This window comes from Vicia villosa, linkage group LG3, assembly GCF_029867415.1.
Source record: "Vicia villosa cultivar HV-30 ecotype Madison, WI linkage group LG3, Vvil1.0, whole genome shotgun sequence".
Lineage (NCBI taxonomy): Eukaryota > Viridiplantae > Streptophyta > Magnoliopsida > Fabales > Fabaceae > Vicia > Vicia villosa.
Genome location: NC_081182.1, coordinates 11,512,084 through 11,538,920, shown reverse-complemented (window position 1 = coordinate 11,538,920; position 26,837 = coordinate 11,512,084). Strand labels below are relative to the sequence as shown.

General features: G+C 32.2%; 3 protein-coding genes across 3 annotated transcripts; all 3 read left to right on the top strand.

The window, feature by feature from the left end:
* The first annotated feature begins 1,068 nt into the window (after positions 1-1,068).
* Positions 1,069-5,850, top strand: LOC131660302 (L-ascorbate oxidase homolog). The gene is made up of 8 exons (XM_058929519.1): positions 1,069-1,416; positions 1,547-1,656; positions 2,530-2,800; positions 3,875-3,977; positions 4,075-4,420; positions 4,570-4,935; positions 5,058-5,136; positions 5,253-5,850. The coding sequence occupies exons 1-8, from the start codon at positions 1,270-1,272 to the stop codon at positions 5,463-5,465; spliced, it is 1,635 nt and encodes a 544-aa protein (XP_058785502.1). The 5' UTR covers positions 1,069-1,269; the 3' UTR covers positions 5,466-5,850.
* Positions 5,851-12,554: 6,704 nt separating this feature from the next.
* LOC131657541 (AT-hook motif nuclear-localized protein 27-like) lies at positions 12,555-12,926 on the top strand. Its single transcript, XM_058926926.1, has one exon. The coding sequence runs from the start codon at positions 12,555-12,557 to the stop codon at positions 12,924-12,926; it is 372 nt and encodes a 123-aa protein (XP_058782909.1).
* An 8,262-nt stretch (positions 12,927-21,188) lies between these two features.
* LOC131660301 (enoyl-CoA hydratase 2, peroxisomal-like) lies at positions 21,189-25,907 on the top strand. Its single transcript, XM_058929518.1, has 12 exons — positions 21,189-21,256; positions 21,372-21,433; positions 22,404-22,426; positions 22,540-22,645; positions 22,926-22,996; positions 23,171-23,243; positions 23,912-23,951; positions 24,127-24,199; positions 24,266-24,416; positions 24,820-24,890; positions 25,212-25,385; positions 25,543-25,907. The coding sequence occupies exons 2-12, from the start codon at positions 21,377-21,379 to the stop codon at positions 25,628-25,630; spliced, it is 927 nt and encodes a 308-aa protein (XP_058785501.1). The 5' UTR covers positions 21,189-21,256; positions 21,372-21,376; the 3' UTR covers positions 25,631-25,907.
* The last annotated feature ends 930 nt before the right edge of the window (positions 25,908-26,837 follow it).

The window sequence follows — 26,837 nt, the reverse complement described above, 5'->3', positions numbered from 1 at the left end:
GCACCGTATCAGTGTGTCCCATGCAGCCTTCGTCGTCGTTGAATCGACAATCTTCTCAAACACATTTGTATCTACACACTAATGGATATAGAATAATGCCTTCTAATCCTTCTTCCTAATTTTCTTTGCGCGTTTCGTTGCGCTTCAGTTGCTACAACCAACGTGTAACTGTCATTGACGAGATTAAGAACATCTTGAGCATCAAACAACACATGCTTATGAATCATCCACCGATTCCAATTCTTTCCATCAAATGCTGAAAGCTTTGTGTTCAAGCTACCGTTTCTGCCATTCATCTTCGTTCTTGTGCAAATTCCCTCAGATCTCGCCAACACTCGTGTTTCCCAATTCCTCAGAATCAAGAAATGTGATTCTATTCCGATTATGATCTTCAATTCACTTTGAATTGAACGAGTAAAAATCAATCACATGCTACTCATATACACTCATGTTTCAATGTGAATCAAATCAGAGTTCTAGATACCAACTGTTGGTGCACACAGTTGAAGATGAGGATGAAAATGAGAGAGAATTGTAACTAACTTTCTCTTTCTAAATTGAAAATGATTATAAAGTGAATTCTGTTCCAAATTGAAACTTGAGTTTAGTATTTACACCACCAGAAACAACTAAATAAAATTCAAATTAAATTAAAATACAAATGTTGAAACTAAATGTGTTGAATTTAAATTAAACTTCAACAATTTGTAACTATGTAAATGTTAACAAATTAACTAAATAAATTTAAATTTGACAAATATGAGTGAGCAACATGTAATGTAAATTCAAGCGAGGTTAGATTCATTTGGTTGTTAAAAAAAGTAGTAGCAATATCAATAGAATAACAATAAATCCACTAAGAAGTGGCCTTGGAGACATTTGTTAAGTCATTTGAAACAATAAGTCACATGTGTGTGAGCATATCACCGTGCTTCGCCCGTAGCAAAAAAAAAACAAAAACACTTCCCCCCACTTACCACCAAATGGAAAAACCATGTGGAATACAAAAGTACCATTATCATATACTCCCACCACCGACACCCCATTTCATTTCAACCCTTTTTCTTATAACCAAAACATTATTATTCCTTCCAAAACAAAATTCCCTTCAATTTTCCCTCTCTTTTATTTTAACCTTTTTCTCCCACCGCACCTCCCTAATCATTTCTCACCCATTCCCTTCCCCACCTCTCTCTTTCTCTCTCCAATTACCACATTTAGTATTTAGTGTTAACATTTCCTCATAGAGAAACAAAAGAGTCCCAAAAAATGAAGCTCAACTTAGAGATAGCAGCAACACTTCTTCTATGTGTTGCTTTTTCTTTCTTCCACATTACTTCAGCTGAAGATCCATATAAATTCTTCAACTGGAATGTTACTTACGGTGACATTTACCCTCTCGGAGTTCGCCAAAGAGTGTGTCTCCTGTCTCATAACTTAATCCACTTTTTCATACTTTTATTTTCTTCCTATATTCAATAATATCAGTTTCATAAGATTAAGTTTTATGTATATATTTGTAATTTTATGATGTTTTTTTCAACAGGGTATATTGATCAATGGACAATTCCCTGGTCCAGACATTCATTCTGTTACAAACGACAACCTCATTATCAATGTCTTCAACAGTTTAGACGAACCCTTTCTCCTCTCCTGGTACAAATCCTTCCTCTTAATCTCCCAATTTTTTAATTAATTATTACTAAAACTAGCACTAATTAAGAGCTCAAAACATATAATATGTGATTAATTAATGTTGACAGAGTTAAGGGTATGTTTGATGGTGATGTCGGTTGCATTCAAAAAACAATTGTCTATTTTGAAAAGTAGCAACAGTGAAGTTTCCCATGTGCCGTTTCAAATGTGTGGTCACTGGACACCGATCCAGATCTGGCACACTTTTTTTTTTTTTTGCTGTATATATGAAAATTTATTTTATTTTTTATTTTCTAAAAAGGTAAAAGCACATGATTATGATTATGGTTTGTGTTAACGACACATCCTTAATGGAATTCAGTTACGATGTTTGTTAGAAGCAATAATTATGGAGTAGCAAGAAAGCAACCAATACAGCATATTGTCGGAGTAATAAATGTAGCAAACTAAATCGAATTAAAGAGATTAAAATTTTTCTTTTCTAATAATAGTCTATCGACCGTAATTTCACTATGATAAATAAATAAAATGTTGCGAGTTTAAATATGTGCTTCTACAATCAAATGTCGGCCTCTATAGTAAAATGTCTTTGTACAACTAACAACTGAGGTGTCTTAATCGGAACTAAGACGCTACAATCATAGTATGGCCCATCCATTTAGTACTTTTACTATTTCCTTGGCTGTTGCTTGCTGGAATCCATTATAACTTACCACCTACTCCATCTCGGTTTCTTCCAAATCACGTGCACTAGAAAATTTTAAATTATTAGGTGAAAACTAGATTAATTTAAAAAAAAAAAATTAAAAGTATTAATTAAAATTAAAGAAATATAACACTTTATTAATTAATGATTGTTTGTTTGTGGTGCAGGAATGGGATCCAGCAGAGAAGGAATTCATTTGAGGACGGTGTATTTGGAACAACATGTCCAATTCCGCCTGGGAAGAACTTCACTTACATACTTCAAGTGAAAGATCAAATTGGAAGTTTTTACTATTTTCCATCTCTTGCATTTCATAAAGCAGCTGGTGGTTTTGGAGGTATTAGGATACTGAGTAGGCCAAGAATTCCAGTTCCTTTTCCTGACCCGGCTGGGGATTACACTGTGCTTATTGGTGATTGGTACAAGTCCAACCATACGGTAACAAACTCTTTTAATTTTGTTATTTAAGTTAATTGAAATAAAATTAACTTGTCTTTTTCATATTTTATTGAGTTGTGTGCCACAAATGGATACAATAATCTTATTCTATTGAATTAGTATTACCTCTGTGATAGGGAAATTGGCAAGCGGTGATCACTGATGAGACAGTGTCTTCATTCATTTCAAATTTCAATGCAATACAGCGGGACTAACACTTTTTCACGCTGTATAACCATTCATATTTATTACTCCTACTATTAACCTAAATACAGCTGCATTTGTTTTTCAACTACTTAAATAACTTGGTAATAACCCCTAACTATCTGAATGTGTAATACTCTCTAATTTGAATTTAAAGTGTGACAAATCAAATAAGGACTATATTTTACCTTGGTTTACCTTGAAAAAATATTTTATGAGGTCTTTGTCACAGCTTAAGCATGTCAAATTTTGGGCCCTTCATGGTAGTCCACTTTACACGTCCTCGAAGTCGGTCATGTACGTAGCAACCTAAATTTCTCAAAATTTGGACCCTGCCGGTAGTCTGATTTGCACGTCCTCAAAGACGGCCATGTAGTGACAATCTAAATTTGTCAAATTTTGGACACTGTGCAATAGTCCGCTTTGCACGTCCCCGAAGACGGTCATGTACGTGACAATTGTCTTGAGTCGGGAATGATCACAATGAGTGGAAAAACTCTCTTTTGAGAAATATTACATTCTCATAGCTGAATTCGAACGTAGGATATCCAATTAAGCTGTGAATTATAGTTAGTATATGTTTACATAAGTCAATCAAGCACTTGGACTTTTTATTGATTAGAAATTCATAGTACTAAATTTTGACTAATAAGTTTTCTAATCTTATCAAATAAACTTTCAATTTCGGTATTTAAACCAGATGAAGAACATATTCTATAGAAATCCATACAATAATTATGTAATTCAACTTCAATTCTCCCATTTGGGTAGATAATTGATAACTATATGGAATTCTCCCATTTGGGTAGATAATTGATAACTATATGGAATTTATTTCCTCAAAGTAAACTTTGTATGGATAATATGCAGACTCTGAAAGCCCATCTTGATAATGGAAAGAAGCTTCCTATACCGGATGGAATCCTCATCAATGGTCGTGGCCCTAACGGATTATCTTTCAACGTCGAACAAGGTATGTAATTATTATTTTTTATATAAGCTACATAAATATTTAATTAAACAAAATCATAATAATTTTGTTTGAATGTCCTATGATTTGTACTCAACAGGAAAAACTTACAGGCTTAGAATATCAAATGTGGGACTACAACATTCCCTTAACTTCAGAATTCAGAATCACAAAATGAAGTTGGTAGAAGTTGAAGGGACACACACTCTTCAAACTACATACTCCTCACTTGATGTTCATGTCGGACAATCTTATTCAGTGCTAGTTACAGCTGATCAACCTTCTCAAGACTATTACATTGTGGCTTCCACAAGATTCTCGCCGAAGATCCTCACCACTACCGCCGTACTTCGCTATAGTAACTCTGCAGGACCGGTATCAGGCCCACCTCCTGGTGGACCGACGATCCAAGTTGACTGGTCTTTGAACCAGGCTCGATCAATCAGGTACTTTGTTTAAGCCACTTTGAACGATAATTAAGTATCGCTAACGGTTAATGAGCTCCGGTTAAGGAAAAATCGTTTGACTAAGATAGTATTTCATTTAAAGTGTGTGAAGTGATTCTTGTGACTCAAGCTACAATCCACATTTTCAGGACTAACCTTACAGCAAGTGGACCAAGGCCAAATCCACAAGGATCCTACCATTACGGTCTCATAAACACGACCAAGACAATCATTCTGTCTAGTTCTCCTGGTCAAGTTAACGGCAAGCAAAGATATGCAATCAACAGTGTATCTTATGTTTCACCAGACACTCCTCTTAAGCTCGCTGACTACTTCAAAATTTCCGGCGTTTTTCGTGTTGGAAGCATATCCGACAGGCCCACTGGTGGTGGCATTTACCTCGATACATCTGTTTTGCAAGCTGATTACAGATCTTTTGTTGAGATTGTCTTCCAAAACAACGAGAACATCGTTCAGAGCTATCATCTTGATGGCTACTCTTTCTTTGTGGTTGGGTGAGTACACCACACATTTAACTTCTCCTCATGTTTATACTTATGTTTCTTTCTTTGATGGCTACTCTTTCTTGATAATTTGTGTCTGGAATTTCTAAAATCGAACACTTGTTTATCTGTAGTATGGATGGAGGACAGTGGACAACTTCTAGCAGACACAATTACAATCTCCGAGACGCAGTCGCGCGTTGCACCACTCAGGTGAGAATTGAGAGTAGAATTACTATTTATGACTTAGAGGTTACACATTCAGTTTGTTAGTTACTGATGCCGATTATTTCTGACTGATACATTATTTGATTTTGGATTTTGTCAAGGTATATCCTTACTCATGGACTGCTATTTATATTGCTCTCGACAACGTTGGAATGTGGAACTTGAGGACTGAGTTTTGGGCGCGACAGTACCTTGGTCAACAGTTTTATTTGCGCGTTTACACGGCATCAACCTCAATCAGAGACGAGTTTCCTATTCCAAAGAATGCACGTCTCTGTGGCAGGGCAAGTGGGCGACACACACGACCCCTTTGAAGGCATTCCAGCTTTAGAATCATGAAAAGTAGTTAACTTATCTACTTGTAATTTTATTGTTGAGTGTTTCAAATATATATGTTGTGCTCCGGTCGAATCATGAACATGTTCGAGTCTAAATGACCTCAGCTCGAGGTCACATTCTTTCCAAGCCAAAAAAGAAGAATAGTACTATTTAAGTTCCCTTTGTATTATCTAGAATTTTATTACTATGATTGTTATAAAGTAAGGTTACACGGATTGCAGAAGTTCTGGTATTTTGCACTTAGCTGAGAAGGTGATTCATTGATGTATTAAATGTAGATTGACATGGGATCCCATCGTCATACTCTATTATGATTTGATTTTGATATCATGATTTGATTTTGATTTTCTTAATTGTTAATTGAATCGCAAAAGTACCAATGTAACATTTATTTTTTTGATAGAAAGTATTGAAAAATGAAATTGAGAGAATTTACTGCATTTTTTCTTATCATGGTATGCCCAATCAACCATAAGTTTTTCAATGACAATGTTTTCTCTTACAATAATAGGCTCAGCCTTCCATATAAAAATACAGCATTCTTTGTCCTAACTGCATCATAGAAACCTTCAGTATCTGTTACTGCATTTTGAAATTTGAAGTGTTTTCTGTTACTTTTTCTATGCTCTTGTCCTAGAAAACAAAGAAGGGCATGGTCAGATACAGTTGGCTCCATAACAGTCAAAGTGGTTTCCAAATTTTGCTGATGTCGATCCATACTTCCAGTAACTCGGTCGACTTTGGAATAAATAGTACCACTGATTTGTTTGTTTAACCTTGTAAAATGATCACCATAATTGTCCTTCTCAAAGAGCTCATAATTTTTCATCATGCTAGCAAAGTCTTTAAATTCAACTTCATTTATACAATTACCACCATTCCTATTCAGAGCTTAGAGCACATTATTGAGATCACCCATCAGGAACCATTGTATTTTGATGGATTTTCTCTCTGTCTTTCCATAATTTTTTCCTCTGCTCAAGGGTATTGAAAGCATACACAATAGTGCACCACACTTTCAGATCCCCCTTGAGATCATAAATACTATAATGAATGAATTCTTCAGTGTTTAAAAGACAAGTCACCTTTATTTTTTAATCATCCCATAAAAGCCAAATTCTACCATTATTATGTTTAGAATGATTGTCCATAAAAGACCATCTTTAACCTGATTTCCTCCTTGCGGAAACAACATTGGATTGTTTAGCTCTAGTTTCCACTAAGATAACCAAGTCTGTATTCATTTGGTTGAGACAGGAGCTTATCTCTCTGCATTTACCTGAGTTATTTAACCCCTCACATTCTAAGACACTATTATTGCAATAGCATTGGTGATGAAGAAGAAAGCCATTTGGCGGTAAACAGAAATTTGAAATGTAAACTGAATGAAAACAATATTATTCCATGTGTAGAGTTACAAGCAATGGCCCATATATATATACAAGATTGAAGTGTGGCCCAATATACAAGGTAAAGTCCATAAGCGAAGGTAATACAAAAGGCCCATAACTCTAATACTCCCCCTTAAACTTGGGGTATATGGAGTATAAGTCAAGTTTTAGAAATGTTGTTTGAAAACAACTTAAGATCTAAAGGTTTAGTAAAAATATCAGCTAGTTGTTGGGTGAAAGAAACAGGAAGGAGACGAAACAATTTTTGTTGTAACTTTTCTCGGACAAAGTGGCAATCTAGATCGATGTGTTTAGTACGTTCGTGGAAGGAAGAGTTGTTGGCTATATGAATTGCGGATGCATTGTCACAGTAGAGGATAGCTGGTTTGAGGAAAGATATGTGTAACTCAGTTAGAAGGTTGTGTAGCCATTGTAATTCACAAACTGTTGAGGCCATAGAACGGTACTCCACTTCAGTGGAGCTTTGGGAGACAATAGGTTGTTTCTTGGATTTCTAAGAAATGAGAGAATCACCAAGGTAAATGCAGTATCCGGTGACAGATTTTCGTGTTTCAGGACAAGTTGCCCAATCTGAGTCTGAAAAAGCTTTGAGTAGAATGATGGATTTGCTGGGAAAGAAAAGACCTTGGGCGGGAGAGGCTTTAAGGTAACGAAGAACACGCAGAGCAGCAGAGTAATGGAGGTCGGTTGAGGAGTTCATGTGTTGACTTAATTGTTGTACAACATATGAAATATCTGGTCTTGTGTTGAGTAGATAAATCAATTGACCAACCAAGCGCCTGTAAGGCTTTGGATCTTGTAATGGAGAGCCATCTGTGGAGGTGAGTCTTGTGTCACGAGCCATAGGTGTGGATGAGGGCTTACAGCTTAGCAATCCAGCAGTGTCCATCAGATCCAGAGTGTACTTTCTCTGGCAGATATTGATGCCTTCAGTATTGGGAGCCAGCTCAAGTCCCAAGAAATACTTCATGTGTCCCAAGTCTTTGATGTGAAAGTGTTGTTGCAATGTATGTTTAGTGGAATTGATGATATCTAAGTTATTGCCTGCAATTAAGATGTCATCAACATAAATGAGAATGAAAGTATAAAACTTTTTTGAAGTATGTATAAATAAGGAATGGTCAGAAGTGCATTGAGTGTAATTGTTACATAGTAAAACAGTTGAAAGCTTCTCAAACCATTGCCTACTAGATTGCTTAAGGCCATAGATAGATTTGAGTAGCTTACATACTTGATTTGGATAAGAGGGAGTCATGCCTTTAGGGAGAGACATATAGACTTCCTCATCTAAATTACCATGTAGAAAAGCATTATGAACATCAAGTTGAAACAAGTGTAAATTTAATGAAGATGCAAGATAGAGGATGAGTCTTACAGTGGTTAGTTTAGCAACAGGGGAAAAAGTTTCAAATAAATCTATACCTTGGACTTGGTTGAAGCCTTGTGCTACTAACCTTTCCTTGTGTCTTTCTATAGTGCCATTTGAGTGAAATTTTGTCTTGTAAACCCATTTGCACCCAATAGCTTTCTTACCTTATGGAAGAGTAGTGAGTTGCCAAATATTGTTGGCTGTCAAAGTTGAGATCTCATCATTCATAGCCTTAATCCATTGTGGATGTTGGATGGCTTGCTTATAATTTGTAGGTGTACAGGATGTAGTAATAGCAGATATATAAGAGTAAAATGCAGGGGATAGAGTAGAATATGACATGTATTTAGATATGTCATATAAAGTGGAAGAGTAAACAACATTGCAATCAAAATATTTTAAATGAGCTGGTGCAGACCTAATTCTGTTAGAAGTTATGGTTTTAGGCAGTTCAGGCTGAGGGGCAAGATTGATAGGGATACGCTGTTCAAGGGTATCATCAGAATTAGTGGGGAGAAGGATTTCTGAAGTGTTTTCATGAGTGATATTGGGTGAATTGTTAGGTACAGGAGAAGCATGACCAGAAGGATGTGTGGGGGGAGGGTCAGGGGTTAATAAAGGTTGATGAGAGATGTGGTCAAAGAGAAAAGGGATAGTAGAAGTGTGAGTGTCAAGGGGTGAGGGAGTGGTAGAAGAAGGATTAGAGTGAGGTGTGTAAGGGAAAACATCCTCATTGAAGGAACAATTTCTTGAGATAAAGGTGGATCTGTTATGTAAATCAAACAAGAGGTATCCTTTAACTCCTATAGGAAATCCTAGGAACAAGCATTTGATGGCTCTAGGGTCAAGTTTGTGCCTATTTCTGGTAAGAGAAGAGGCATAGACCAAACAACCAAAAGTCTTAAGATCTGTATATGAAGGATCAGTTTGAGCAATTGAAAGGGGGTTGTATGCTGTAAGATAGGACTACACAGTCTATTAATTAAGTATGTTGCATGACATAAGGCAAAAGACCAAAAACACTTAGGCAAATTAGCATGAAATAAAAGAGATCTAGTGACATTAAGAAGGTGTCTATGTTTTCTTTCTACTGTGGAGTTTTGTTGTGGTGTTTCCACACAACTTCTTTGATGAATAATGCCTAGAGATGCATAGTATGAGGGAATGATAAACTCAGTACCATTATCACTTCTTATAGTTTTAATAGTACATGAAAATTGATTTTGACAATATGTTATGAAATTTCTAATATGCAATCTAGTTTCAGCCTTGGTATGCATGAGAAGAGTCCATGTATATCTAGAATAATCATCAACAACAGTCAGAAAATATTGGTAACCATCCATAGAAGGATGGGAAATTGGTCAACATATATCCATATGAACAAGTTCAAAACATTTAGAAGTAGTGGAGGTACTTGTAGGAAAAGGTAATTTTGTTTGTTTAGCTAGATGACAAGTAGAACAATCAGAGATTTTATAACTTTTGATAATAGGAAATTGTTTAGACATAGAGTGTATCACATCAAAAGAAGGGTGGCCTAGTCTATGGTGCCATAAAGGGTAGTTACAATTCAAAGGATCCTTTTGACTAGTGTAGTTACATTGAGCATGTTGTATGGGTAATTTTTCCAATATGTAGAGATTATGATGCTGGGTCACCCGTCCAATGGTATGGTTTGTTTTGCTACAGTTAGTGCATAACATAGGGGTTTTGGAATATGGTTTGCCTTTGGGTTTGGGGTTGGAACTGGTAGCAAGAATAGTGGGATTGGTGGAAGTAAGAGATGATGAAGGTGTTTGTTGCTATGCTATCAAAGAATAGACCTTGCTTATATTGGGAAGAGGATCAAGAAGCAGTATTTGAGTGTGAATGTTATGATAGGTTTCATTGAGACCTTTCATAAAGCAAGTCACATACTCCATGTGCTTGTAGCTTCGCACAGCCTTAGCTAAGTCACATGTGCAGGGTGTTTGACATGAACAGGATGGGATGGGACGTAGAGCCTCGAGTTCATCCCAAAGAATCTTTAGATCGGTAAAGTATGTGGAAAGAGATCGATCCCCTTGTTGAATTGAATGTAAATCACGTAAAAGATCGGAGAAACAAAAAATGATTACCTTTCGTGAATCTTTCTTTGAGATCTTTCCAGAGATCGAATGCAGAATCGAAACAGATGGTGCTTTGTGCAATATGTGGGGAGAGAGTGCAGTTAATCCAGGAAAGAACCATGTTGTTGGCGCGATCCCAAAGCTCGAAATCAGGGTTTGCTGAAGAAGGTCTAGGAAGAGCACCATTGATGAATGAGATTTTGTTCTTGGAGGTTAACGCGCGCCGCATAGATTTGCTCCAATTATGATAATTGTTGTCATCCAACGGAGGAGCAACAATGGTGGCACCTGAGTTTTCTCCAGGATACAGGTAATATGGATTTCTTGGATTGAGACTTGGGTCATCAGATTTTGGTGTAGGATCGGTAAGTTTAGGTCTTTCTTCATCAGAAGAAGAAGACGACATGATGAAGTATGAAGAGAAAACGAAAGAAAAATGATGATGAATGCGGAAGATGAATTTGGGAATTTAGGGTTTGTTCACTGATACCATATTGCAATAGCATTGGTGATGAAGAAGAAAGCCATTTGGCGGTAAACAGAAATTTGAAATGCAAACTGAATGAAAACAATATTATTCCATGTGTAGAGTTACAAGCAATGGGCCATATATATACAAGATTGGAGTGTGGCCTAATATACAAGGTAAAGCCCATAAGCGAAGGTAATACAAAAGGTCCATAACTTTAATAACTATCATGCACCTTTGTCAATGACCACTATAGGATCGTTCCAATTCCTAAGTGATTCAAAGTCATTCCGACATTATACTTCTACCTTATACCTTCTGTTGCTATTAGCATTTGACACTTGCTTTAATTTTTTTCCCATTTCCTTTGACTTGAGTCCATGGAGTGCATTCTTGCTCTACTGCTATGTTTGGATTTTTCAACATCTCCTATGGTGGTTGGGCTGGTTTATCATGTTTAGCTACTTATTGCTTTGTGGCCTTTGGTTTCATGCTACATATGTGTCATACCTTTCGACATTTCTCAGAAAAGTTTGGTTTCCTTTCAAACTCCAAACTCCAATAATGTTATTATCTGGTTCCCTATTGATAACGGCCGTGATTTTTCTCCGTTTTTAGAGTTTCCACGTAAATATCTTGTGTTGTTTATTTTGTTCTGATTTTTTCTCTATGTTTGTTATTTTCCCAACAATTTTAAACTACAAAAGATATTCTTAGTCGCGCTTTAACCAAAGCGGCGCACCAAGGAATCATCAAGCCCATGCGGGCTATAAGGGGAACGTGGCTCCCATATCTTATTCTTTATGCGGATGATATCATCACTTTTTGCCAAGGCAACAAGAAGGGTATTTTAGAGATTTTAAATATTTTTAAAGACTACAACGAGGCATTAGGGTAGTTGAATATATATATATATATATATATATATATATATATATATATATATATATATATATATATATATATGTGTGTGTGTGTGTGTGTGTGTGTGTGTGTATCAAGATCAAATGACACTAAGGTGTCATACTTAGTAACATGACACATTCGTTAACTCTTTATCGCATATTCATATAAAAAAGTCACCGTTGAATAAAATATAAATTGGTTTAACTGCAGGGACTAAAACATGTCATTTTTTTTTGTATGGACCAAAAACAAATTTTGAGATATTTATAGAGACCAAAAAACATATTTAACCCTTAATTCTATGGTTGATATTTGTTTCTCTCATCTCTCATTATAAAAATCTCTATATATATAATATATATAATTGATTTATTTGAGATGATGGATTGTTATAATTGTCAAAAAGAGTAAGTAAATGTAATGAAAAGAGAAGTAATGATAGTGGTTTTGGAGTTAGTGAATCTGTGGATGGTATATATATATATATATATATATATATATATATATATATATATATATATATATATATATATATATATATATATATATATATATATATATATATATATATATATATATATATATATATATATATATAAAATAAAACAAATTGTATCCTTGGTCAACGTAATTTATTGCGACGTTGTTTTTCATTCCAAGAACTTCACCTGTGGCGACGTTGTTTTTCATCCCAAGAGTTTCACCTATTTATTGCAATTGTTCTTCTAAACATAAGGTACTACTACCACCACAAAATAGTCATCAAGCATCGTCCTTCGTTTGTTGACTGTTGCAACATGCCAATTGGACTCACTCCTCACATAATTGAGATTGATGCTGGAGTCGATCTACTAAGCATTCTATTTGAATTTGCTCGAAGTCGTGGGAGATCCATCCGCATCCTCAGTGGAACAGGAGTGGTGGCTGATGTCACGCTTCAACAACCTAATAGGAGATTTGTATCTGTTTTAGGAATGTTTGATCTTCTGTCAATTCATGGCACAATTATCCCGATGTCGAGAATGGAGTGTTTAGGAGTATTACAAATTACCTTATCAGATCCCTGGGGTGATGAAGATGATGTGATTCGAGGGAGTGTGATCTCCCCTCTATTGGCTTATAGTCCGATGCGAGTCACAGTTGTCTCCTTTTCAAATGATGCATTTTAAATCTTTCTTCTTCCATTTAGTTACAGGGATCAATTATTCTAAAAACATTTTAATTTTATTTAAACTAAACTATTTGTGGAAAAAAATTTATATATATATATATATATATATATATATATATATATATATATATTATGCATATTTTTTTGTTTAATTAATTAATTTATGACTCAATATATATAAACATACAATAATTAATTATGATCCCTTATCTATCATGGTGCGTTTAGTTAATTATAGTGAATTTTCCAGTACACAAATTATGTATGTTTGTATAAGATGGACAATTTAATAATAAAAAATATTTAAAAAAAAGGATATGGCAGGGTACACACGTTCTAAAGATTTATGAGGAAACATCAAAGAAAAACAAACAATGGTATTCTGATGCATATAAGTCGTAGTTTACCTTATTTATCACCATTTTTTAATCAATAAGTCATAAATATTTCTTATCGTTATAAATTTTATACCTTTAATTTATACGAGCAATTTTTACGCCTGTTAAAATCACTGTTACCAAAACATAATATGCCTAGCAAGTCTCTTAGTTTGAAAAAATCTACACACTTCTAAAGTTATATTTGACATTCTCTCATAATTTAATATCAAAAATACATCTATAATTTTTTACCTTTCTAAAAATCTTTTATAAATTTTATACTCAAATAAGAAAAATTAAATAGTGATAATAAGAAATTGGTATGTCTTTTCTAGTTTTTTTTTTTTAAAAAAAAATGTGCTAAAAATGTATAGAAAAAGGTATCGGTATTTTAAAAATTGCTTAAAATTCATCTATTAAAAAATTGACAGAAAAAGTCGCAGGTATGTATTTGTTGGGAAATTTTTTCTACCATTTGCATATAAAAAATTGAATAATTATGAAATTATAAAAAATGCCAAACACCAATTTTTTTTTTTTTTAAATCTAGTATGTGTTTCACCAATTTTTTTAATAAAAAATATGGTAAAAATGTATAAACTTAGATACTGATTTTTTGAAAATCCGATAAAAAAATAATGTATTTTTTGCAGAAATAATAATACTATCCACAACAAATCCAACAGGTAAAAATCAAAAAATTGCCTAATATAAGTATATTTTTTTTTAAATTGATGACACTTCTACTATATATATTATTAGAGAAAATGGGTGATGCACTGACAGTGTAAATAAGTTTTACACTGTCAACCAATCACAACCATGAATCAGGATAAATCAGACTTTAATTTTTAAAAAGTTTATATGACATGGCAAAACGATTTGTTTCTATTGGCTGAGAGTGTAAAACTTTTTTACACTGTCAGTGCACTACCTTTAACCTCATATTATTAAATACGGTAAAAATGCATAACATTCTATATCAATTTTTGAAAATCTGGTAAAAATACATAAACAACATTTATTCCAAAATTCGTTGAAAAATTTGTAGGTGAAGTATTTCCTATAGAAATTTTGGTAAAATCCACAACAAACTCTCCAAGTAATAAAAGTAAAACAATTTAAAGATTTAAAAATTTATAACAATTTAACTTTTTTTATTAAAAGGGTATATTTGTCATATTACATCACTTGTGTTGTGGGTGTATCATGTATAATTTTGAGGGGAGTTGGGAAAATTCCTCACAAATTTATAAAGAGAGTTTGCTATCTTTTGGCCTAACATATATCTATAATATAAAAAAAATTTGTTGTTCTGAAAATCACAAAAATATTTTTTTATTATCTTAGTCTAAATTAATAATTTAAGAGCAAAAAATATCTTTTGTTGATTTTTTTCAACTCACTTTTTAATTTCCAACTCATTTTTTAATTTTCACTTTTCACTTTTTCACTTTTTATTACTTTATTATTATTATTATTTCTAATAAATTATTAATTAAAATATTCCAATAAATTATTTTTTTATAAAAAGATTATGATCATTTTAAAAGATTGTTAATTTACACTTAAAAATTAACTTTAGTAATTGAATATTAATAATGAAGAAATATAATTTGAAATAATTTTTATTTTAAGATACAATATTTTTTAAGAAAATAATAATAATTTTAATTTTAAAAAAATTATTTCAATTAAAATGAATTTAAAAATATACTTGAAAATGTGTGTTATTGGATAAAATACAAAAATGTGTGTCACTTATCATTAACTTTAATTTATATGATTCAAAATATTATTATATTAATATATGTCATTAATGAAGTTTATACAATTAAAATAATGTTTACACAATTAAATATTAGAAAAATTATTTGTTATTGATGTCATTTCCCAAATATATGTTATCAATGTAAATAGAAAAAATATTTATATCTAAGGAAAAAAGTGTATTACTTATTCAATTGTAACATACTACTATTATTTATAGTCAAATTCTATTCATTCAGATATTTTTGTAAATGATACCTAAACAAAAATAATATTTGTGTACGGGAAAAAATCTATTATTGATATAAATATTTTTACATTCGAAAAATGGTATTTATGATCCAAAAAAATTTATTCAAAAAAGGTATATGGGAAAAAAATTATTATTGATCTAAATATTTTTATGTAAACGATTCTAAACATAAATAATATTTGTATATGGGAAAAATTTATTAATAATTTAATATTTTTATATATAAAAAATGGTATTTATGACCCAAAATTTTTTTATTAAAAAAAGGTATACGTGAAAAAAACTATTATTGATCTAAATATTTTTATATACAACAATTTACAATTGATCCAAATATTTTTGTAAATGATACCTGAACAAAAATAATATTTGTATACTAGAAAAAATGGTATACGGAAAAAAATCTATTACTGATCTAAATATTTTTTATATGATGGTTTTTATGATCCAAATATTTTTGATTAAAAAATGGTATACGGAAAAAAATCTATTACTGATCTAAATATTTTTTATATGAAAATTTACTATTGATTCAAATATTTTTGTAAATGGTACCTAAACAAAAATAATATTTTTATGCGGAAAAAAATCTATTATTAATCTAAATATTTTTATATCCAAGAAATAATATTTATGATCAAATATTTTTTATCAAAAAATGATTTACGGGAAAACATCTATTATTGATCTAAATATATTTATATGCAAGAAAAATATTATTGATTTAAATATTTTTTTAATTTTTTAACTTTCTATTTAAAATAAATATATTATGTAAGCAATTGCGCGTAACAAACCAGAACTCGTGCCTATGCACGGGTTTGTTACTAGTTTAGAAGAAGAAAAATGAAACAATGACAATACGAGAGCTTGAGCTTTTTATTTTATCGCATTTTTTCTTAATCCATCCATTTTTGGCTACATTAAACACAATATATACTATGGATTATTATTATCCATAGTTTACAATTAATATTTAAGATATAGATTGATTGTGGTATCCATTTTGCATGCTTTAAGATTTAAAAAAAAGTTGAATCATAATATTGATTAGTTATGAGTGATATATATGAATAATTTTCTTTATTTTTTCCCATTTCTTCACTTAATTCTTTATCCCTCTCTTAATTTCACTTTCTCCTTCTTAACTAAAAAATAAAATTAAGAGAGATAATGAAATTTAGAGAGAGAAGATAGTTAGGAAAGAGAATGAGAGAAAAATGAAGGAGAGGATCCAAAATCATAAATGACTGTTTAATAGATGCATAGGAGGCGATCATGACCTCCAACCCTGTCCCTTCTTTCCTTTTTATTATGCGGGCAATCTTCTAAGATTTAATCGAGAAAAGCATATAAGTCTTCGTGGACGACTTCTTTGAATTTGGTACATCATTTGATACATGCCTAAACAACCTGTATATTATATTGAAAAGATGTATCAAGACCAATTTGGTTCTAAATTGAGAAAAATGACACTTTGTGGCGACTGGAGGTATTGTTCTTGGACATAAGATTTCATCCAGGGGAATAGAAGTTGACAAAGCTAAAGTAGAAGTGATCGAGTTGCTACCTCCACAACAAATTTCGAAGGAATTAAAACATTCCTTGGTCATCTGGATCCTATAGGAGATTCATAAAGGATTTATAAAAAATTGTACAATCTTTAAGCAACTTGCTTAACAAAAACAAGTCCTTTCAATTTTATGAATCTTGTTTACTTGCTTTTAATAATTTGAAAGAAAAAAATAGTAATTGCTCCCATAATCACTCCACCAGATTGGACATTAGAATTTGAACTAATGTATGATACTAGTGATTATGCAATAGGTGAAGTACCATGACAAATACATACTAGAGTTTTCTATGCTATACATTATGCAAGGTAAAAATTGAATGACACTCAATTCAATTATGCTACTATTGAAAAAGAATTGCCTGCGATAATATATGCATTAGAAAATTTTAGGTCTTATTTTATTAGTTCCAAGATCATTATATACACTGATCATGCAACTATAAAATAATTAATGAAAAACCTAATTCTAAACCAAGATTAATAAAATGGATGCTCTTACTTCAAAAGTTTGAAGTAAAAATTAGAGACAAAAAAGGGATCAGAAAATATCGTAGTTGACCATCTATCTAGACTGGTAAATGAAGAGGTGACTAAACAATAAAATGAGGTGGGAGTATTTCCCAATGAAAAATTATTCATGGTACAAGAGAGACCACAGTTTGCAGATATTGCAAATTACAAGGTTGTTGGAGTGATCTGGTCATATCTCAATTGGAATAAAAGAAATAAATTCTAATAGATGCCACTCAATATGTCTGGGACGATTCATATCTCTTCAAAATAGGGGAATGCCAGTTGTTGAGAAGACGTGTAACTAAAGAAGAAGTTTAAAGTATATTATGGGATTGTCATAATTCACCGTATAGAGGACATTGTAGTAAAGAAATAAATGCAACTAAAATTATCCAATGATACTATTATTGGCCCTCTCTGTTTAAAGATTCACATGAACATAGAAAGTTGTCAAAGGCCCGAAGGGATTTCAAAAAGAAATGAAATTCCGCTACAAAACACGCTCGAGGTAGAAGTATTTTATTATTGGGGAATCAATTTTATAAGACAATTTTCTCTCTCATACTCCAATACTTATATTTTAGTGGCGTTAAACTATGTATCCAAATGGATTGAATCAATTGCAACACCCAAAGTTGATGGCAAGACAATAGTAAAATTCCTTAAGAGAAACATTTTTTCCTTCTCAATCTCATCTTCTCGAAGAGATGCGAGTACATAATGTCACAAAAGCTACTGCCATCAATCAATATCATGGAAACGTCAATGTTGGAGATTGCGGATGTTATGACAATAAGAAAAATCTCATTAGAGATCCCTAACCTTTTTGCTATCTCGAAATACCAAGACCGGCCTTTCTGGGTTTGCAACCAAAGTGCTTCATTTCTTCTTGTTGACGACCATCAATTAATCAATATTTCTCTTTATTTGTGCAAATACTTACAACAACGATCAAGAACCTTAGTCATGTAGAATATGAAAATGTTTTTGAAAATTGTGTTGAAAGTGTAAGGTGAAAGTGATAATTTGTTTTTTGAAAATATAAATATAATATTTTTTTGATAATCCAACTTTTAATAATTATTTTAAAATTGCAAAATATTACAAATTTGCCACTAGTAAAAAGTATACTATTTTTTCTTGTTTTTTTTCCTCTTTTAATTTTGAAAATTAAAAACTAAAACACAAAACTACTAAAATCTATTTTAGTTTTATAATTTTAAAAACTCTTAAATAAAAAATATTTAAAAAATAATAATTTTCTAAAGTCGGACTCCCAAATAAATTTTATTATGTTCAAAATTTTGAAAAATAAAATACATTTTTGCAAAATCAAATTAAAGAGACTCCACTACAAAATTTGATGATATTGTGTTATGGCCTGGAAAAATCAGAGATTCATGCCTAATTAAAGATTGAAGAATTCTAAGATTTACTCGAAGATCATGAATTGAATCTTGTATTCGAAAAAAATTATCACTTTGGCTTAGACAAGTCCTCCCTCAACGAGGCTCAGATAAAACTCCTTTCTTGTGAGTTTTAATTTTTATTTTGAATCTTTTACTTCTTTTTCTTCCGCTTGTTTAGGTATTTGTTTATTTGTTATTTTCTCAACAACAGTTAGGGTTGTTCAAAAAAACCGCCGAACCGAACCGTACTGTCGAACTGAAGTTAAATCAACTGAACCATTATTAATGGTTAATGAACTGAACTTATATTTTATTAATGGTTCTAGAACCGAACCGATAAACAATTAACCACTTTGAATTTAATTCCGAACCGAACCGTTAAAACTTTAGTTCCAAAATTTTAACTTCTAATAACCATGGAAACTTTGAAGAACAACTGAAAAATGGTGAAGAATCTTAAATCCTCAAATTGGGGAAGAACCCTAAACCACCAAATTGGTGAAGATTCCAAATCATCAAACCCATAATTATCAAAATTGTTAAGAAACAACACAATATGAATGCCACTGCAGAGTATATGCATACGAACATTCACGCTGAGTTTGGAAGAATTATTATAACTCTGCGTGATAAAAAAAGTATAGAGTATATGTTATTGAAATTGTTAATTAGTATTACTTTTTTCATTATGTGGTTATGTTCCATTTCTTTCTTTCTTCAAGATCATCATCATATTATTGAAATGAAATTAAAGTTAATTAAGTACCTTTTCTCCAAATATATATATTCTGCACTATTTAAAAAATGTTAAAAATAAATTTAAGTAAATTTTTTATTAAAAAAATTCAAAATTAAGTATAACGCTTCAGTTCTTTAGCAAATGGTTCGGTTTAGAAAATTTGTTTTCTAGTGGTTTGGTACGGTTCGAAATTTCGAACCGTTATGCCAAACCAAAACTTTTGGTTTAGTTCGGTTAAAAAAAATTAAAACGGTTCGGTACGGTTCGGATACCTTTATATAATGGTTCGGTTCAGTTTTTTGACAGAACCGAACCATGAACAACCCTAACAACAGTGATACTAGAGTCTGGTTCTAGTAAAGAATTGACTTCTTGAGTGGAAAGTCCTTTTAACATGGTGGTCAGGCGGTATGCGACATGTCTCGTTGCAATTCTTATGATACAATTAAAATGTCTCACAACGACGGTACAATCATGTGGCTGAAGAACTTGTGTTTGAGGAGGAGCATAGCAGTTTTCGCTTGAGCATGAACACAGTGTATGAACTCACACTTAAAGAAAAAGATTGTTGAGAAACAAATGTGAGTTGTGTTGAGAAGCAAGTATGAGTTCTAAGTCCAACATTAATTGAAAAAGTGGAAGTTGAACACTTTATAATTGAGATGATCCATACACCTATCACTTTATCAGGGCCGGCCCAACCTGTTTAGAGGCCTAAAACAAATTTTAAAGTGAGACCTTTAAAATATTGGCCTAAAGCAAATTTTAAAGTGAGACCTTTAAAATATATTTTAAAATATTAATTTTGTGGTCGCTAAGAGTTGAACTCAAGAACAAAAGGAGAAGAGACCTATATTTTACCAATTCAACTACAATAATAAAAAAGAGGCCTATATTTTAGCAACTCAATTACAATAATATATGTAACTCAAGTGTCATTATATATTTTTATAATTAAATGAAAAGAATTTGAAGCCTTTTTTAAGTCCAAACTTTTGAGGCCTAAAGCCCTAACTTGGGTAGCTTGGTCCTTAGGCCGGCGCTGCACCTTATGATTTTGGGTGAATATGTGTTGTTTCTCTAATTTGTTTTGGTGAGTCTTTTAACTTTTAGATGATTCAATGTAAATGTTTCCTCCTTGTAATAATCCAACGTGCGTAGGCGCAATTTTTTTACTAAATTTTATTATTTTAGTATAATTTTTAATTACTTACAATTTAATTTTATCTATTTCCCCATAATAAATACTGGTAAATGTTTTTTTTTTTACAGAAAATACTAATTTTTTTACTAAATTTTATTATTTTAGTATAATTTTTAATTACTTACAATTTAATTTTATCTATTTCCCCATAATAAATACTGGTAAATGTTTTTTTTTTTTTACAGAAAATACTAAATGTTTTACTGACAAAATAAGCAATAACATTACCTTATTTTTGGACAATGTCCAAGTACAATGTATGACGATCATATTCAAAAGTGCATAGTAACTATCACTTTCTCATTAAACAAGACCGTAATATTTTATCATTACATCATTAAAAATATATTTTATTACTATATCATCAAGATTTTTTTTTATATATATAAAAATTAATTATAACATAAAAACAAAAATAAGATAAACTTTTTTGTGTTCATTTCCAGAACCGGGAGAAGCTTTAATCTTAATTTTCTCTGCAAGGGTAAGCAAATAAAACACGCAACAACAACCTTCCATCTTTATTTTCTCGCAATCACAACACAACCCTTATTGATTTGACTCTGTTCTGTGTTCGATTTGCTGGATCAATCTTCCAGGTTTCATGGCGGTTCAATCGGAGTTCGATCCTTCACTCGCAATTTCTCATAAGTTCCCTGATGTATTGCTCTCTTTTTCCTTATTCTTATTCAATTCGCTTTTCTCTTATCTTGTTTTTAGATTTTTTGTACACAAAGTGTTTGTAGAAATGTCGTACTCAAAACAATAGTAAAAAACAACAGAATCGCTTAAAATAGCGGTGCCTTTGCCTTTGTGTTTTGAATTGGCTTTTTGGATTTTATCAATGGCATAACCACTTGTAAGATTGTTTAGCTTATGAAAATAGCTTATGATTTTATATGAAATTGAAAACATTTTGACTTTATTTGTATGGAGTTCGGACTCCGACACAGTCACAGGGACACGACATGGACCCTCTGACACCAATAATATCAAAAACATAAGACACTTGACAACACTACATATACAGTAGTATTTTAGGTTTCATCTATCTATCTATTATTAAATAGTTACAAAAATATTCTAATCAAAATAATATCTTTAATTTTTGTTGATAATATTGTTTCAATACATGCTCAAAAGATAGAAGCATGGTCCTTGATAAAACATTGTAACGAAAGTTGATCCATGTAGCCGACCCACTTAGTGTTGTACATGTCCAAAAGATATATTAAGTATGTTGAAAACTATTTTTTTTTAAAATTTGTCTGAATTGTACGACACGTGGTGTATGAGTGTGATACGGATGTCCGACACTGATTCAAAGAGTGTCGAAACAAAGAAAGAAATCTATATTTGAGAGACATTTCTCTGACTTTTTCGGCACTTGTCTGATTATTTCGACACATAGTGTATGAGTGTCATACAAGTGTCAGACAATGCGACACGCCTACTCTTTAAGATGTATGTGCTTCATAGCTTTATTTTAACCTATTATATATAAATAACTTGTACATAAGCACTTATAAAGCATATGCGCCAAATTAAACTGTTTAGCCACACAGAGTCTAAATTAAATAATTGAATTCTGAACTTATGTTTTTGTTATGCTCCCATGGAATGGACTGCAGAGTACCTACTCTTATACAGAAAGGTAAGGCCTTCGTTAACTCAAACTTTCAAATGATAAAGAAAAATGGTTATTGAAATGAGCTTCAGGGAAAAGAAAATGTATGAGTAATTGTGTTTGAATTTCATGCTCAACAGAGATGCAGCACTTTATGCCTTAGGCATAGGGGCATGTGCTTCGGATGCTGTCGATGAAGACGAGCTTAAATATGTTTACCATGAAGATGGTCAGAAGGCTATCAAGGTATTGTTTGTTTTCAAACTGTGATTAGTAAAATGATTACTTTAATACATTTATTCTCATGTAACATAAAATGCATGTCTAGTTTCTTTAATGGTCAGACGTTTGTTAGGGTTTTGCTTCTTTTAAGGTATTCTTGATGAATGCGTAATGTAACTTAGTCATGTTCAACCTTAACTTATGACAAAATATTGCTATAATCCATTTCTGTTTAGGCAGGCCTTTTTTTATACACAATTGTGGGTAAATATCTGTGACTTATGCATCATTTTCTGCTCTTTAGGTCTTGCCTACATTTGCTGCTTTACTTACAATGGAATCATTGCCCAATGGTTTTGATCTCCCGGGCTTGCAGTGAGTGCTGCTCACTATTCTCCATATGTTTGTGCTTGTACTTCGTGTATTTAATTTATGGATGAATGTGTAATGCCCAAGTTCCATTTTCCATTTTCTGTCATATTGTATTGTTGATCTTTCTTTTCTGTCTATTCTGATGTTTAATCCCAAGTGGAACTTTTTGTATGACAGGTATGATCCACGCCTTCTGCTGCATGGACAACAATACATTGAGCTGTACAAACCATTTCCTTCCAGCTGTCATGTAAGGTTTCTCATTAGTATTTGGCATACTGGACACTTGAATTGAATTGTTAACTAATGATTTCTTGTTCCAATTTTAGCTCAATATACAAAATTTCAAATGAAATTCATAAGAAAATTTACTTTTTGTGCATACGTGAAATAGTTGCCTTTTCTTCACTACATCACATTTACATTCTAATGACTTATAATGAGAAATAAAACCATATTTACTTGAGAAGAATGGGCTGTTGATATTTGTTTTTAATTAAAATAGTGAGGGTAAAATGGTATGATGCAAGTAGTGATAAATATCAAATTTTGTGTAATTAAATTTATGGAAATGCTAATATGTGCTTTAGGGCACTTGTTGGTGTACTAAAGATAGGAACTTTGTATTAAATTGTACATTTTATTTCTTAAAAAATTAAAAATTGCTTTTCAAGACATAATTACTATTTGTGGAATTCTTAACATGTGCTCTTAGAGCACAAGTTAGCACGTCCCCTAAATTTAATATCTATCTAATTTGCATCAAATCTTTTTGAGCACGGATTTCTTCAACCCCAAAATATCTCCCCATTCCACACCCGACCTTTACAATTATGATATTCAAAATAGTTATCAGGATAGTACCTAATCATCTTCTCTTAATCTTCATATAAAGGCTCATATATTTTATTGTTACAGATACAAAATAAAGTCAGTCTCGCTGGATTGCATGACAAAGGTTGAATTGCTAAAACAGTTTTTACTTAATGATCTGTTGTGCATGCGTTTGTTGTACAGTTTCACTTTAACATCTTTAAAATATATATATCTCATATACGTGTCAATTTTTTAATTCCTTTTTCTTCTTATCTTCTTATTCTATTCTTAAAGATGTGATGTTGCTTAAATTTCAGGCAAAGCAGCAATATTGGAGATTGAAACAAAAAGTTATGAGAAAGAATCTGGCGATTTATTATGCATGAACAGGTAACACCAAAAACATTCCTTTTAATGTTTTGTTACACTCACACTCCAATAGTAAGTTTCTTGCAGATCAACAGTCTATCTACGTGGTGCTGGTGGCTTTTCGAAGTCATCTAAACCATTTTCCTACTCAAATTACCCTTCAAACCAGACCTCAGCTGTAAAAATTCCTGAAAGTAAACCTTTTTCAGTGCTTGAAGATCGTACGCATCCATCTCAGGTATGTTACAGCTATTTAATTATGTTTAAAATAAGCTGCCTTGTTCATTCGCAACATTTTTTTTTTCATTCCCCCATTTCCTTGCCTTTGGGTCTACTGCTCTCTTTGCAACAAATTTTGATCTAAGAGATGAAATCATGCCTATTACATGGGATATAGAGTCCCTTGCATTTGGCTTTGCTCTATGACCCTCTCTGTAACAAATTTGTTTCATGAAATCATACCTATTACCTGAAATTTTGTGTCTTTGCATTATCTCAAATGCTTTACAACTTTGGTTTAGTTGATAGTCTAATGTTTATGTACATTATTATATCTTTTAGGCATAAATTTGGCTGAAATTTTTTGATATGCTTCGTTTTAGATTTCTGTACAGATTCTGAATGTCTCTTCTGTTTTGCAGGCATTGCTCTACAGGCTATCCGGTGATTACAATCCTCTGCATTCAGATCCCCAGTTTGCAAAGGTTGCAGGGTTAGTACTTTCATCCTGTCTTCTTAATGCCGTCATATTATTCAATACTTGAAACTTCAATTAGATTGTAAATCCATTTTCTTCATTTGAATTACTGGAGTGCTTGTTGAATTGAGTGAATGAGAATTTTCCCTATAAGCCATGAGGTCTTTGTTTGAAGTAAAGAGGATTGGTCATACAAATTAAATACATAGACACAATGGTAATTTGGCATTTTAAGATATAGAACCACCAGTTTGTGACTATTGTTTTTGGGATTGTTTTTTATTATATGGATTTGCATTGTACGACTAATCTAATGTTTATAATCAATTGCCAAAGATTCTCGAAGCCAATATTGCATGGGTTATGCACATTAGGATTTGCTGTTAGGGCAATCATCAAAAGTATATGCAAAGGAGATTCCGACAGGATAAAAAGCATAACTGGCCGTTTTCTCTTACATGTCTACCCTGGTGAGACTCTCGTTACCGAGATGTGGCTCGAAGGCTCGAGGTAGGTTCATTGTTTGATACACTCATAAGAATATTACTTTCTACTAAACCCTTTGTTGCCTAAAGTTTTCTAACATACCTAATGTTTCTTGCTGTCCTGTTCGAAAGCACAGGAAATTCAGATTCATATTAAAAGTTGAATTTTTAAAATTGTGTAGGGTTATTTATAGGACATTAGTGAAAGAGAGAAAAAGGACCGTTCTTTCTGGCTCCGTTAATCTACGAGGTTTGAATTCATCACTCTGAAGGTGTTCAGTTGAATGTAGCCCAGATGTACATGGTTTACCGTCCAGTTATTTATGTTTGCAATAAGGACTAAATTTAGATGCAGTATTATTGTTCTTAATGTTTCCCTTCAAAGGAAGCAGGATTTTAATAGACAATTTTTTCTCTTCCTTTTAAAATAGGAGTCCTACTATTCATTCTCTAAGCTGTGTAATCAAATTAGTCTTTACATGCATCCAAAGATGAAGGAAAAAAAAATCCAAATAACCTTATAAAATATAGTATTGATGTTGTTTTACACGTTTACTTAATATTCCTCTTAAAATAGTTATCGACAGTTATAGGGATAGAAACCAGAATTCACGGAAACCAGAATTCACGGAAACCAGAATATACAGGTAACAGAACTGTATTATTAATGGCAAATGGTTGAGTATAAAGCTTTTACAATGGTGGAGGAAATAGAAAACTAAACTAGAGTTTCAAGAACACCTAAACCAGAGCTGAATTGCTCATAAACCAGAGAGTAACTCTCCTAACAAAGTCAAACAATATTTCTGAATGCGTTACTCATCATACTTCTCTCTTTTATCCCAGAAATTTCCTAAAATCAGGGAATATCCTATCGAACTCTTATTTCACTTATTCTACAGCCTTTTAGAATATGCTAAGTGTCTAGGTGTCCTATAATGCCACCCTCTTATAAACAACCTTGTTCTCAAGGATAAGAGTCAATCCTGAAATCATCTTAACTATAGATTTTGTGCTTAGATGATTGGAGGCTGATCTTGGAAAGGATCCTGTAGTAGGATATGTTGAGATGAATAGACCCAAATCATTGAAAACACGAAGATCGAACAACTCCAACCCCATCTCATTTATTCTTTACTACCGCTGCATTTGCAATTACTACAGATTCCAATAGCATATGATAATATGATAATGACTTTGTAGTGACAGTGACACTCATATTAGTGATTACACACCAAATAGAAATCCGAAAAGCACAAAATTTGGACGCGCATATTATACATCAAATCATTTCATCAGTGTATCATTTCATCAGAGTGACATTTCATTTTTGCCAGAAGAAAGTATGGATTTTGATCTCCGGATTAAGCTTGTTTACACTGTTTCCGTACCAATAGGAAAAAAGTTTCGGACTTCATGATAATATTTTATACTCTTAGACAATAAATTAGAAGAAATTTGACATTTTTTAAAGTAA

What these genes read in the sequence shown, in the direction of transcription:
- LOC131657541 (XM_058926926.1), top strand. Translation starts at nt 12,555, where the DNA reads ATGCCAATTGGACTCACTCCTCACATAATTGAGATTGATGCTGGAGTC.
- LOC131660301 (XM_058929518.1), top strand. Translation starts at nt 21,377, where the DNA reads ATGGCGGTTCAATCGGAGTTCGATCCTTCACTCGCAATTTCTCATAAG. An exon ending in CGCTGGATTGCATGACAAAG is followed by an intron (nt 23,952 to 24,126) that starts GTTGAATTGCTA and finishes CTTAAATTTCAG; the next exon opens with GCAAAGCAGCAATATTGGAG. An exon ending in ATGTGGCTCGAAGGCTCGAG is followed by an intron (nt 25,386 to 25,542) that starts GTAGGTTCATTG and finishes AAAATTGTGTAG; the next exon opens with GGTTATTTATAGGACATTAG.
- LOC131660302 (XM_058929519.1), top strand. Translation starts at nt 1,270, where the DNA reads ATGAAGCTCAACTTAGAGATAGCAGCAACACTTCTTCTATGTGTTGCT. An exon ending in GGTACAAGTCCAACCATACG is followed by an intron (nt 2,801 to 3,874) that starts GTAACAAACTCT and finishes GATAATATGCAG; the next exon opens with ACTCTGAAAGCCCATCTTGA. An exon ending in TCGCGCGTTGCACCACTCAG is followed by an intron (nt 5,137 to 5,252) that starts GTGAGAATTGAG and finishes GATTTTGTCAAG; the next exon opens with GTATATCCTTACTCATGGAC.